Raw genomic sequence first — 14,031 nt, forward strand, 5'->3', positions numbered from 1 at the left:
CTTGGGCCCGCCCACGTCCTTCTGCTTCTTCTACAGACAGAGAGGTCCGTGGTCAACCAACACAAACAGGTCCGTGGTCAACCAACACAACAGGTCCGTGGTCAACCAACACAACAGGTCCGTGGTCAACCAACACAACAGGTCCGTGGTCAACCACTGCTAGGCACAACATTACGATCTTTAGATTAATTATTTGAATCAAACTCTATTAAAACAAAGCCAAAACTATTTGGGCTCATTCACTGAAGGCTCCAGCGGCTGGTTCATCTCAATGTTTAGAATTAAAATGTTCTATAATTTTTTTTAAATCAAAATCAATGTGCCAAATAAGGCTAGTTTCCTCTGCTGGTTACAAAAAACCTACAATGATGGGCCTATATCGCGATATCTTTAGCTACACAAACGTTGTGTATCAAACCTGAGGGATCACCACTGAGGGCCGGATGGATCACCACTGAGGGCCTGATGGTTCACCACTGAGGGCCTGATGCATCACCACTGAGGGCCTGAAGGATCACCACTGTAGGCCTGATGGATCCTCAATGAGGGCCTGATGGATCCTCACTGAGGGCCTGATGGATCCTCAATGAGGGCCTGATGGATCACTCACCTCCCTGCGGGGCTTCCTCTCCTTCTTCTCCTTCACCACCTTGGGCTTCTTGGCCTTCTTCTTGCTCTTTTCCTCCTGGTCGCTGCCCCCCTCCCCTTCGCTGCTGTCGCTCTCCGACGCGTTGCTGTCGTACCTGGGGAGGGAGAGGAACCACCAAGAGAGTATTTAACTCCTAACAAAAAACAACAACAAAAGAAACCAAATGTGCACACCAGCGCTGGAGGCGATATGATGATCAGAAACAGCAGATATATCAGGAGCAAGACACAGAAAGGATCTGATGCTCACAATGACCACATGCTGGGAAAACTAGTGAAATACCTGATCCTTTGCAGAGGGCGGTTATTATTGGATTCACTCACCTCGAAAAACTTAAATGTATGCAGAATTATATTATAACAACGCGGTACGGTACCCAAGGTTACACTTCAGAGACGAACATGGATCACTTACTCTTCTGCCACCTCGTCGTCTTCCTCTCCAGGGTTGAAGGATTCATCTGAGGAGCAGAGGAATGAAGTCATTAGTCAGCGTTAGGCCCCGCCTCCCCGTTCAGACCCTCTGTGATTGGCCGCTCACCGCTCTCGCCGTCCGACTCCTCGCTGTCGTTGGCCTCCTCCCTGATCTTGCCCTCGGCCTTCATCCTCTCCAGGTAGGCGTCGTGCTGGTCCTCGTCCGAGTCGCTGTACTCGTCTTTGTTTCCCTTCAGCCCCTGAAACCACACTGGGCCGTCAACACACACACGACCCTCAGCAACCTATCAGCCCCCAGACCAACGGGGAGGAGTTAGCTCAGCATGAAAAATCACAGGTAGGCACTCGGAAACAAAACGCATCTGAATTCCCAGATAAGAAAAAAAAAAAATCAAGAATCACTTCAATATTGCCCATTTCTTAATTGCAGTGGACCCACCAACCCAATCACCCTGGATTGATAATCGATCATAGACCATTGAACTGGTAAAAAAATTAACCGGTTGGGAGGAGCTCTGGTGTGAAATCACTTAGCAACACATCAAAACCACCGCCGCTCCGACCACAAGTTGGATTTTTGTTTCAGTATATTACCCAGGGTCAGGGCTCGGGGTCGCGGCCCGGGACCCTAACATTAGTCAGCAGGATGCATAACAAGGTGCAGAGACTCAGACACTCGCCCACGGACCCACTCAGTCACGGCCCATGATTAGTAGGAAAACAAACCCAGGAGTTTATCATCAGGCCAATCACCTGTCAACTCCACATAGGCAACCCAAATGGCCACACAGAAGACAAACACCCCATTCAACACACACACAAACTTCCCACTCTCCTCACATTAAGACAAACACACACCAGACAGAGCAAAAACACCATGCAAGCAAGTAATCACGCCACACCAGCGGGGTCGGAGGCCCTGACCATACCAACCTTCTTCTACCAGGGGTACGAGGACAGACACAGAGACACAGGACACATGTCAGTGAGGATACACATTGGGGCATGGGGATGAATGAACAGTCAGAAAACCGCAGGGGATCAGCAGTCACCTCTTTGAAGCCGCGGTTCTTGATGTTCAGCTTCTTGGCGTTGACAAAGTCGAACAGCTTGCCGTACTCCTCTCTAGTGGGTAGGAGAGACGTTTGGCCGTTACAATTCATGGTTGTAGGGGTGAAGATACACTGGGCCCACTGCCTCAATAAGTGAGTTAACTGTTAATGTTCACGTAATTTGATGGAGAGCAATGTTCTAAGCAGAAGAGAAACATTTATCAAAATCCCCTTTGAAATATCAGGCCTTTTCGCCACACCCACACACCTCTTTGAGGGTGGTTTGTAAGCTGTGCAGTTATAATGAAATCGCACCACAGCACTCGTGCTTCAGGATAAGAGCATACAAACCTAAATACACACGCACTGCTTGATGGATAGCCAGAAAAGGAAAACATTCAAAGTAACTTGATGCATGTCATAACTACAAGCATTTTATTAGGATGTGGAGATTGAGATATAGGAGGAGGAGCAAGGAGAGACTTTGTGAGGAGAGATTTTGAAGCAACGATGTAAAAAAGGAAAGGAGAAAAGATCTATTCAATAAAAACATTTAAAAATGCATTGAAAGTAAGTTCCTCTTTCAAATCAACGTATGCATGATGCATGTTGCATGGCAACGGCCGTGCCAATACTGCGGCAAGGGGCCGGGAAAAGGCTGCGACCGATGGGTGCCGAGTAATGAAAGAGCTACTGGTACCAGTGGCCCCAGTGGAACATGTTAGTATTGAGCCCTGACAAATATCCATGCAAATATCAAACCAACATCACCTAATTCTCCCTGGTTGTCCGCACCCCTACCTCTGGATGCTGTTGAAGGTGAACTGGTTGTGTGTACTGGTTACCTCTCGATGCTGCTGAAGGTGTACTGGTTGCCCTGCTTGGTCTCGATCTCGAAGTCGAAGGAGCGCGTGGTGGTGGTGCCACGGGCGAAGTTGACGCAGGAGATCTCCTCGAAGCGCAGGTGGACGGGCGGCTTGTGCACGTATATGAAGCCGCGCTCCAGGGGGTACAGCAGCCCCGACGACGCCTTGTAGGAGCAGGTGATGCACTGTGTCCCCGAGTGGCTGAGGGGGACAACATGCACTTTGTTAGGGAGCAGGAGGCATCAGAGAGGGACCAACGTCGACATGGTGCAGACTGGACGACTCCTTCAACACCCTCACATGATGCAAGTCTCCAAGCATGAGGAGGACGCTATAGAAGGTCAGAACGAGGGTCCCGAATGACGAGATAACCCACTTACCCCTGGAAGTTCCCGGGCACAGTGATCTTCCGGTTGACCAGGGCCTTCATCACTCTGCTGACCATCTCGTACAGCGAGCCTGACATGTTCTTACTGAGCTTCCCCTCGAACCGCCTCTCCACGTCCTCCCTGAGGAGGAGGTAGGACACAGAGAACACATGAGAACACAGGACACACATGAGGACACAGGACACACATGAGGACACAGGGAACTGTGTGTGTGTGTGTGTGTTACACTCCTCTACACTGTCCATGTTATGAATGTAGACCTAATGACGGCTGAGCTTCTTGCCATATTGTAGGAGGAAGCAGTTTGTACATAAAGGCTTCGGTCAACCAGCAGACCCGTCCACGTATGTAAATATGGAGTAAAGAATAAAGGGTCTAAAGGGCGTTGGCCTATGGACTAGGGCAACATGAGGGACTCACTCGCTCATGTTGAGGGTGAGGCTGAGGTCCTCCTCTTTGGAAAAGAGCAGGATGAGGAAGTGGTATCGCGTCTGGCCCTGCTTGATGGGCGGGTCCAGGCTGATCTGTTGACAGATGCATGATGGGACTTTGATAAGATGCTATTATTAAGGAAACATATTAAATTGTTCTTTATTGAGCCGGTGTGATTTCAATAATCAAATGAATGATTAACTGGTTGAGGGGAATAACTCTTAGTCAGGGATAGAGCCAGACCGAAACTCTTCCTACAACGTGCATGTATGCATGTATGTATGTATGCATGCATGTATGCATGTATGCATGCATATGCATTAGGATTGCCGCGGTGTACGGTATTACCGGTGTTGAGGCCAACACAGATTACTCGGTGTTGCACACCGGCAACAGAGTTTTTTATTTATTTATTTTTTAGAAATAATTGATTTTTTCAGTCAAAATTAATAATATAATTATAATTAAGAAAATAAAAATGTGTAAAATAGGCCACATTTCTGCTCTGTGCGGAAGAGAATCGGCGCGCCGAGAATTTGCACGCTTCCGGACGCTGTCACCGAGTGCGAATTGACGGGAAGATAATGGCGGTTGACCTTGTTTCGAAGTTTAAGGCAAATGCGCCTATTTGGAAACATTTTGGATTTAAATCAAACGAAAATCAGGAACCGGAGAACCCAAACGAGGCAATATGCAAACTCTGCAACATGAAGGTGGCAGCAGCTGGAGGTAACACTTCAAATTTACACACACACACACACACACCTAAAACTGCACCACAGGAGCGATGCTGTGAAAATGGAGCTTGCAGCAGTGGGGCCTCCACCGGAGAGTTCGGGCACACAGCGGCCGACACAGCCATCAACAGCCAGCGTTTGCCAAATGTACAAAGTACAAGAAGGACAGTGTGAGGTGGACTGCATGTACCGATGCAGTCACCAAATATATGTGCAAGGAGATGGTGTCCTTCAACACGGTGGAAAAAAAGTCCTTCAAGGAGCTTTTGGCGACACTTGACCGCCAGTACGATGTTCCAGGTCGGACATATTTTTCATCCACAGCCATCCCGCGCGCTTACAACAGTGTCAGGAGTGAGCTGCAACGTACCCTTTTATCGGTCGAAGAGTTTTCCCTCACAACAGGCTTGTGGTCGAGCGCAACGATGGCACCATATATGTCACTGGCAGTGCATTTTATTGACCAGGATTGGAAGCTGGTGTCAAAATGCCTCCAGACGAGCTTTTTGCCAGAGGACCACACCGCCGTTAATTTGGCTGATGCCCTGCAGGACGCTCTGCGGGAGTGGGAATTGAGCGCGGATAAAGTCTCCTGCCTCACCACCGACAGTGGAGCCAACACCAAAGCAGCTGTTCGGAACCTAGGGTGGCCCTGGTTGAGCTGCTTCGGGCACAACCTAAACCTTGCTGTGTCAAATACTTTGGAAAAAACAGAAAGTGCGAACAGACCATGCCCTTGCAGTCTGTCGCACAATCAACGGGATGTTTTCTCACAGCTGGAGGAGGAGACGGGAGCTGCAGAAAGCCCAGGTCGAGCTTGGCCTCCCACAGCACTCGCTGGTGACGGTAAGTTAACTAAGCCTCATATTCTTTTTGGGAAAAATTGTAAAATATAAATAAAATATGCCTATATTAAGCATAACTTTCTTTTTCGCCTAGGATTGTGCAACACGCTTTCTTCTTTTTGTTCCATATGCCTTGTGTTTGCTTATTTAATTGTAGCCAATTAGTTTCTTATTAATTTTGTTACATTGTGTTTGATTATTTTACCTTGTTTTACCCAGTGTATTAAAAATATAATATGTAAATAGTTGTGGCAATTGGGCTTGCAGCCCGCGGCACAAGAGGAGCATGCAAGTCGCCGTCATCTTTAGGCCTATTTGATTAAAAAAAAAGTTCTTTGCACTGTTTTACTGTTTTATTGTTTATTGTTTGTCCTAATAGATAGGATACCTAATAAACCTTTCGAACGCACAAGATCGGTAATCATAGCAACTCCGGTAAACAAACCCCGCAAAGCCCAATCCCTACGTGAGCTCCCCGCGCTACGGCCATCCGGAGGCGCACAGAGCTTTTGGCCGTGATATTATGATATATAAAATTATATTATACTATTATATATAGAAGAACGTTATAAGACGCCGAGAATTGGCGTGCTGCCAGCCGCTGTCACCGAGTGTGAGAGGAGAGTTGACGGAGAAGATGGCGGTTGACCTAGTTTCAAAGTTAATACCATTTATACCGGTGTTGACACAAGCGTATTACTCGGTGTGAAAATGTCCACACCGCGGCAACCTTAATATGCATGTATGCATGCATGTATGCATCAGAGTTCCCGTTGTCCGGTAATTACCGGTCTTTGACCGGAAAAAAATGAGGAGGACCGAAAATTCTAAATGTCTCCGGTCAGAATGACCGATTGGAAATAAGGCCCCGTCCACACGGAGCCGAAACGGGCGAAAACGATCCGGTTTCGTTTTATGCTTAATGTTCAAGGCGCTGGTTCTCCACAGAAAAAAGTGGAGCGCATCAACCCTGCGCTCATACAGCATGCGCGCTGTATACAAACATTCAGTCAGGAGGAGATTCAACCATTGAGCAGAACAAAATTGAGCAGGTCCTATGTTCCCGGTTTTCCCCAAAAAGGGTCCTATGTTCCCCTGTAGCCATACATACCGGGGAGCATAGGACCCTTTTCCCAGAAAAGGGTCCTATGTTCCCCGCAATCTATCAATCTTTAAAAATATTTAAACTTTGACGCGGCATTCACGTAATGACAGCCAATCGGCGTTCAACAGAGTGACATGTCTAACGTAACAGCCAATCAGCGTTCAACCGGCCAACTCACCGGCCAACACACACAACGCAGTCCGGGTTGAACTGCAGCATGGGGGAGAAAGTGATTGTTGCCGTTTGCGACTCCCGGAGCTCTTTATATAATAGTATATAATATAATTGTATAATAATATCACGGCCAAAAGCTCTGCGCCTCCGGATGGTCGTAACGCGGGGAGCTCTCGTAGGGATTGGCTTCTCGGGGTTTGTTTACCGGCGTATGAATATACTGCGTCAGGTTCTCCGACGTCTCTCCCTCTTCCACAAAAGGTAAAGACATGCAATGGTAATTATCTCGGCCGGAATTTGGCAGTAATGGTGGAAAAAGTAACAGACCGGGGAACATAGAACCCTTTTTAAAAAAAGGGTCCTATGTTCCCCTGTCACATACATATCGGGGAACATAGGACCCTTTTTTGGGAAAAGCAGGGAACATAGGACCCTTTTTTTTTAAAAAAAAAGGGTCCTATGTTCCCCAGTCTCATACAAAGAGGGGAACATAGGACTCGGGGAACATAGACACGCTCCCCTATAGACTACCGTAGGTTTATGAACTAAACGGCGGCAAGCTAGCGAAAGCCGGCGGCAAGCTTTGCGGAGCACCGGTATTTAACAACCACGGCGAATCAAAATATGATCACACACTTCTTCTTTATATAGCCTGCCTATCAATTTTTTTAAGTGCAATAAACAAGGACAATATCCGACCGTTTTTTTTCCAATTTGACCGGTAAAATGAAACCTTCCCGGTCACATGACCGACACCAATTTCTTCTAGCGGAAACACTGGTATGCATGTGTAACCCAGGGTTACATAACACCTTTTAATTTAATCAGAATTTAATCAAAACCAAGTAGAATAGTTGTCACTTATCAGAAAGAAATATATGGCTTGTATATTGTCGTTTTAAATAGTGACACAAAAAGTGATAGACATTTAAGAGGAAAGTATTGCAAATAAGTGCATTTATTTTATGATAACTGATTAATATGGTGTGATTTGTTTAATCACCCGTCAATTAAAAAGATCGCTTGGCAACTGTTCTGGCTCAGTTGCCAATAAGAAGTTAGACCTGCCTCTTCTAACCGCCAGTAGAGCGATCGTTAGCAACTATTTTTTAAACAGTTGGCTACATGAACAGAGATCCCCCGCGTCACTAAAAGTCCCGAAAAGCCTGCACCTTGATTTTGAAACCCTTGGTGAGTCTCCCGGTGTAAATATTAGATTGAGAATTGTGCTTTTAGTGTGGTAAATAACACGCTAACTAGACGCTACTAGCTGCTAACGCTGTTTGCTAAGGTTCTAGCATAGTGCGCAGTGACACTTCACGTGGCGTGCCGTGACTGATCTGGGGGAGAGGATGTGAGGCCCGTTGCTGGGGCTGCGGTCTGCCGGCAGACTGTAGGTTTAGCAGGGGTTGTGGGTTGAGCATTGTGTGATGTTGCGGTGTGTTGATGTGTCAGTGATGCTGCTAGCTGTGTTTATTTGCCTTATGGTGAAAAAAATATGAGCTGTAAAGCTGCGAGTTAATGGTGCTAACTTTGAAATGATAAATTCTTCCAGTGATCTATAGCTTGCCGAGTATATAACTAGAGAAAGTAATTTAAATGTTTTTTTTGAAGTGGTTTATTTGAACAGATTTATATGGAGTTAAAAGTGTCAATCATTTATGTTTTACACTGTGTTAAGATATGATATTATGTATAGAAAAGTAACTGAAATGTATTAGATAGACAGACTACTAATGAGACTTTTGGCTTTGTTGTCAAGGCCGGGTTTTTTGTGTGGATCGGAAAAAAGATATTGAACCCTGGAACGTCTGTATCCTGCTCGCCCTCCCTGGGGTCCCGCAGCGGTGTGCAGACTGGCGAGCTACCCCATCAGAGCGATCCTCTTGGACCACGAATAAGGCAAATTCTTATCGTTTCTGCAGCATTGTAGGGACAAGAGACTTTGAATTATTTAGATATTTTTCCGGAGTTTTCAGGAGTGTTGTTCACATGGACTGAGAGAGATCGAACCCTTAGAATAGGCTGATCTAATTTTACTGTGTTTTATTAGTGTAATGGAAATGTGTTATTTGGGGATGTTATAAGTATTCAGAGGTATTTTGAAACCTGTTTATATTTTATTTGAAAGGGTTGACTCCTTTCCAGAGTCTTTGCTTGAGAGCAAGGTTGTACAATTATTAAAAAACTTCCTGGTTTCAGTAAAAAAAGATATAGTAAATAATATAAAAAGTATAAATATAATTATAAACCTAAATATAGATTGCTTCATATTAAATTAGAACAGTAGCCATAAATAATAACTAACACATAGACAAATAATTACATTAAAAGTGCTTTAAGGTAAAACAAACCTGATACCAGATAAATTAAAGTCAATGAAAGGTGACATAAAATAAGGGTATAAATAAGAAAGGTGTTTGTGATCATTTTAATCTTTTCTACATTTTATTTTAAATCATTTTAGGTATAATTGTTCTGTTTATCATTTTATCTACTTAAATAAATAAAACCAAAAGGTAAGAAAAAATGCTTTGAAAAAAAAAAAAGACATTCTCTTACCTTTGAAATATATATCTCTTGTTTTCGTGTGTCATTTCTGGTGCAGACAGTTACCATATTTCTCCTTAATGAACCCTAGAATCTTCTGATGGTCTAGCACATATATTGATTATTGATTGTATACTAGTAGCATTCTTCATTAAAAGACACCAGGTACCGGTTACACATGCATGTATGTACCAGTGGCGGCTGGTGGTTTTTAAAGTGAGGGAGGAAGGACTGCGTGCTTGGTTGCCATTGGCCTGCTTGCATTGTTAGTGGCGTATGGTGGCATAAGTATGAGAGACTCAAGTTGTTTCAGGGTGTTTGGGTGAACTACAAAATTGCAGGGTGGGATAATTATGTGAATTGATACAAATCCAACAGTGGCAGCATTGTATTTTGAAAGCTGGTAGGCAGCATGTCTTACAAGGGAAGAAGGAAAGGATGCAAAGCCAAATAATCAAATCAGGCCTACTCTTGATTTGTAAAACTAAATAAAAAAATCGGGGCCTATTTTTGCCCGCAATGACTGAAGCTATTGGTAGTAATTTGGCTATGTTTATTTTCAGCTACAAAATGCCAAATAAAACACGACAGAAACTGTATTTCACTACCATACTGAAATAAAGATGAGGATGTCTGCATTGCCTTGGGAGAGTGTAGACTCTAAACTCTCCCCAGGCAATGCAGACATCGTGAATTGTAAATCCATGGTCAGGGATTATTACTATCCATGTTGAAAAGAAGGAATAATGCCTCAGATTGCAATTTTTTTTTTATATATATAGATATATAGAGAGATAGAGATGATAACACACACACACACACACACACACACACACACACACACACACACACACACACACACACACACACACACACACACACACACACACACACACACACACACACACACACACACACACACACACACACACACACAAAGCCAAAGGAACTTTGGCTTTGACTCCCTCAAGAACATGAACCACGACAAGGAGGAGAAAGGGATCTTTGCCGGGCAGCGCTTATGCACCTCCGCCTCCGGCGGTGGTCCCTCAGCGGGGCTCAAGCGGGAGACATTCGCCGCCAACAATCCCTTTCTCCTCCATGTCGTGGTTCATGTTCTTGAGGGAGTCAAAGCCAAAGTTCCTTCCCCCCAATTCATTCTCAACCTTGGCTGAGATAACCTCCAATACGAGTCTCGTTGTAGAAATACCAGAGACGAGAGTCCGACGTGTTATGCGCCATCACACCAACAGCAGAACGGTTATCCAAATAACAAGGAAGTGTACAACACTTGCGTTACAGTCCTGGAGCTCTATATCTAAATAATATCATATAATACATAGATATCTATATCATATAACATATTGTGTGCGCGACGATATTATGAATCACAAACGACTTTGTCAGGTTCTGCGACGTCTCTGGTTCTTCCACTTTCACATCAACCTGAAGTCGACTGAACCGCGCGCTGCCTGCTGCCGGCTGCCCGCTGCCGGGCGATGGTGCCTTGCGGCAACCGGGGGCATGTCGCAGTTCATGTACTTCAGCGAGTCAAACCAAAGTTCCTTTCCCCCAATTCCTTCTCAACCATGGCTCAGATAACCCCCACGACAGTCTTGTTGTGGAAATACAAGACACGTCAAAGAACCGACAAGAAACACTTGCGTTACAGTGTGTATTCACATTGATGTGGACGTTGAAGAACCAGGAACGTCGGAGAACCCAACGCGGTCGTTTGAGATTCATAATATCGGCTCACACAGCTTTTGGCCGTGATAATATATATCATATGATATAGAGCTCCAGGACTCCCGTGTGTTCCAGAATATTTACAGAACACGGCTAAAGGCTGTGTGCGCCTCGCCATTGCGATGCATCCACTGTAAACAGAGTGCATGGTACCGTGGCTGCAAGCTGCTCAGAGCCACACCCCCACCCTCCTCCTTGACACGCCCACCGAAACAGCGCATTTGGGGGAAGCTCAATGTGCGACTGGCTCGGAGTGGCTGTAACTCTGCACCACGGCTGAATTTCGGGAACGTCTTTGAATACTGTGTTAGTTGCCCACTAATACCTATATTAAAGAATACATAAAATAGCATGTCATGGGACCTTTAAAGAAATAGGAGATCATAAGGTGAAATGTAAAATATGCCAAGCGAAATCGAGCTACCAGAAAGTACTATGCGGCAACATATGCTCCTGAAACACAACGGTGAGTTCGGGAAAGCAGACCCGCAGCAACGGTGAAAGTGAAAGTGTGTCGGCTATTTTCACCGCCGCAAGACGCAGCTGTAATCCCGGGCGTGTAGAGAAGATCACAACGCTGAGTATTTCCATAGTACATTTGCTGCCGTTTTATTTGCAGCTTTAAATTATTTGCAATGGTTAGGCTACTTGTTTCGTTTTTTTTAAACTGTTACAGGCCTTGGTTCGACGTGATTTAAATTGTGAGACGCATATTTATTTTTGTAAGGAAAATGTGTTTTGAACGTTTTCAAAAATAAATAATGAATACTCTGATAACTCTGACTGTTTTGATGGAGAATAAGCATTACATGTTTGGTTGGTAATATTGCCGTTCATCATCAGGCCTATTCCTGCTGCAGATGCGTTGCATTCTAAAAATAGATTTGATTTAACGAGTACTCAATTGATCCTCGAGGAATTCCTTCGATCACTCGAGTTTGGAATTTACTACTCGTGCCCATCCCTAATGGAGAGCGATAAAAAGGTGACCTTATGGCGTTAAATTCGACGCAATGAAAAATTTGGTGCACCTACATTTTGTGCTGGTGCACCTAAAAAACAAAAAAGATTAGGCGCACCAGTGCAACCAACGCATAACGCTTTTTTTTAAGCCCTAAGGCCTTTAAAAAAAAAAAAAGTTCCTGTTGGTTGTCAGTTGAGGTCATGGGTAGGTAGGGAATTTATATTATTTTTTCCAGCGGCAGCGAATGATAGGTAGGTTGTTTTCATTTAAAAACGAGAGAATGCGCTCATCCTTGTACAGAATGAAGAGGTGCTGTACAAAAACGTAATTATAGTTTTTTTTCTTCCATGATCATGAAATAATTAGGGTCGCACATAAATTGACAGGGTCGGTCGGAAACCGGTACCAAACAAAAAGATTGTTTAGGCCCGAGAAGGCTTATCAGGGAGCACAAGGCTGAGGTCACGTACCACGAAGAACATCTGCCGCTGGTCCTTGTGGGGCAGCAGGAAGAGCCGCAGCACGGTGGTGTAGGGGATCTTGTAGTCAAATGTCTTCCCGTGGAGGTGGAGGAACGACGGGTATATGCGGATATCGTACCTGAAGGAAACACCAAGTCAGTCCATATAAATATATATCCATAAACAAACGAATACATACAGACGGGAGCCAGAAGGCGTAGCAGATTTACGTATCAAAACTATTTATCTGGGTTCAAATTTATTTGGGTATCAATAGTTGATTCACGATCAGTTTTTATTGGCCGATCACCCATTTATTTTTCCAGTGAAATGGACATGGTGGGTGTTGTCTCCTGTGGTGTGAACCACATCCTGGTGTGTATCGACATCCCTCTAAAGGCCACAGGTCTCCAGTTTAGGATTTAAATTCGGCAATCAAGTCGGCGACAGCTTATGGTGACATTTTTAAGAGAAATATAATGCATTAAAACGATGATTAGAAAGACTTTAAAAGACCTGCTTCAGCAAGATAAGATAAAGACTATAAAGATAGTCAGCCAACTATTATACAACTATAGCATATAAATTATATCCATTCATATTTTTTAACTAACACATTTAGCAAAAACGACAATAAAAATAACAAATAAATATCCACTATGCATAGAAAGTGAATATAGCTTCTAGGGATGGGCGTGAGGAATCGATTACACGCGTACTCCTCGTTACAAATGAACTCGGTTGGTGGACAGGCAAACACGAGTTTGCATATACACACACAAAGAACGTTTTCTGAAGCAAATGTATACATTTTCTGTGCGGCGCCACTAACGCATGCCGTAGGCACAAAGCAAATTAAATGTATCAAATTTCTGTGTGGCTCGTGCCGTGCCGTGTGCAGGCACGCTAGAATTCAAAAAGTTAAGAGATGACGGTTAAAGCAAAGCGCAGCGAAGAATTGGAATACTTTAAAGCAGGGGTTTTCAAAGGGTGAGAGAGTGAGCCCCCCCTCAGAAAAAAATTCAGCTGAGGTCCCCCCCCCCCCCAATTTTTTTTTTCTAAATACCTGTGTTTTGAAAGCTATCTTAATTATTTTACACATTTTAAACATCTCTGATCATAATTGTAAAACATTTGAAACATTTTTTAAACATATTTTTTAAACATATTTCTGAAACATTACAACATCTTTGTGCGTTTTTAAACACATTTCTTAACACAATTTAACAACTTTATCTAAGCATGTTTTAGCTTAACCTTTTTTAAATACATTTGAACATCTTAATCTGTGTAAACTGCAAGTTTACACAGATTCATTCAGGGTCCCCGACTGAATTTTCTGAGTCGAATCGGATCTGCCTTTTCAGTCCAGAGATTCGACTATTCGGCGGGGTTTGTTTACCGGCGTTGCTATGGTGACCTAAATTATTATAAGCAACTGAAAACGATGCCGGTTTGAAACTAAAACTGTGATTCTGAAAAAAGTATAAATGCTATCAAAATTCCGTTTCGATAGTAGTGAAGATACAAGTGTGTAGATTTGTTTAATGGTTTGAACGATGGTAAACGGTTGAAAAATGAATGAGTTACGAACTCTAGAAGTAGGTGTATCAGAATGGGCTGA

General features: G+C 44.0%; 1 protein-coding gene across 1 annotated transcript in view; it reads right to left on the minus strand.

Annotated features, from left to right (window-relative positions):
- ssrp1a (structure specific recognition protein 1a) overlaps positions 1-14,031 on the minus strand; it is a 34,359-nt gene that overhangs the window by 5,082 nt on the left and 15,246 nt on the right. The window contains exons 7-15 of the mRNA XM_056600009.1: positions 12,417-12,546; positions 3,811-3,914; positions 3,382-3,510; positions 2,981-3,202; positions 2,136-2,208; positions 1,190-1,322; positions 1,064-1,109; positions 611-743; positions 1-30 (exon numbers count right to left, since the gene is read on the minus strand). The exon at positions 1-30 is cut by the window's left edge and continues 138 nt beyond it. Coding sequence (XP_056455984.1) covers positions 1-30; positions 611-743; positions 1,064-1,109; positions 1,190-1,322; positions 2,136-2,208; positions 2,981-3,202; positions 3,382-3,510; positions 3,811-3,914; positions 12,417-12,546 — 1,000 coding nt within the window. The remainder of the gene's footprint in view (positions 31-610; positions 744-1,063; positions 1,110-1,189; positions 1,323-2,135; positions 2,209-2,980; positions 3,203-3,381; positions 3,511-3,810; positions 3,915-12,416; positions 12,547-14,031) is intronic.

The sequence above is a fragment of the Gadus chalcogrammus genome, chromosome 10 (genome assembly GCF_026213295.1).
Source record: "Gadus chalcogrammus isolate NIFS_2021 chromosome 10, NIFS_Gcha_1.0, whole genome shotgun sequence".
In the NCBI taxonomy this organism is placed as follows: domain Eukaryota; kingdom Metazoa; phylum Chordata; class Actinopteri; order Gadiformes; family Gadidae; genus Gadus; species Gadus chalcogrammus.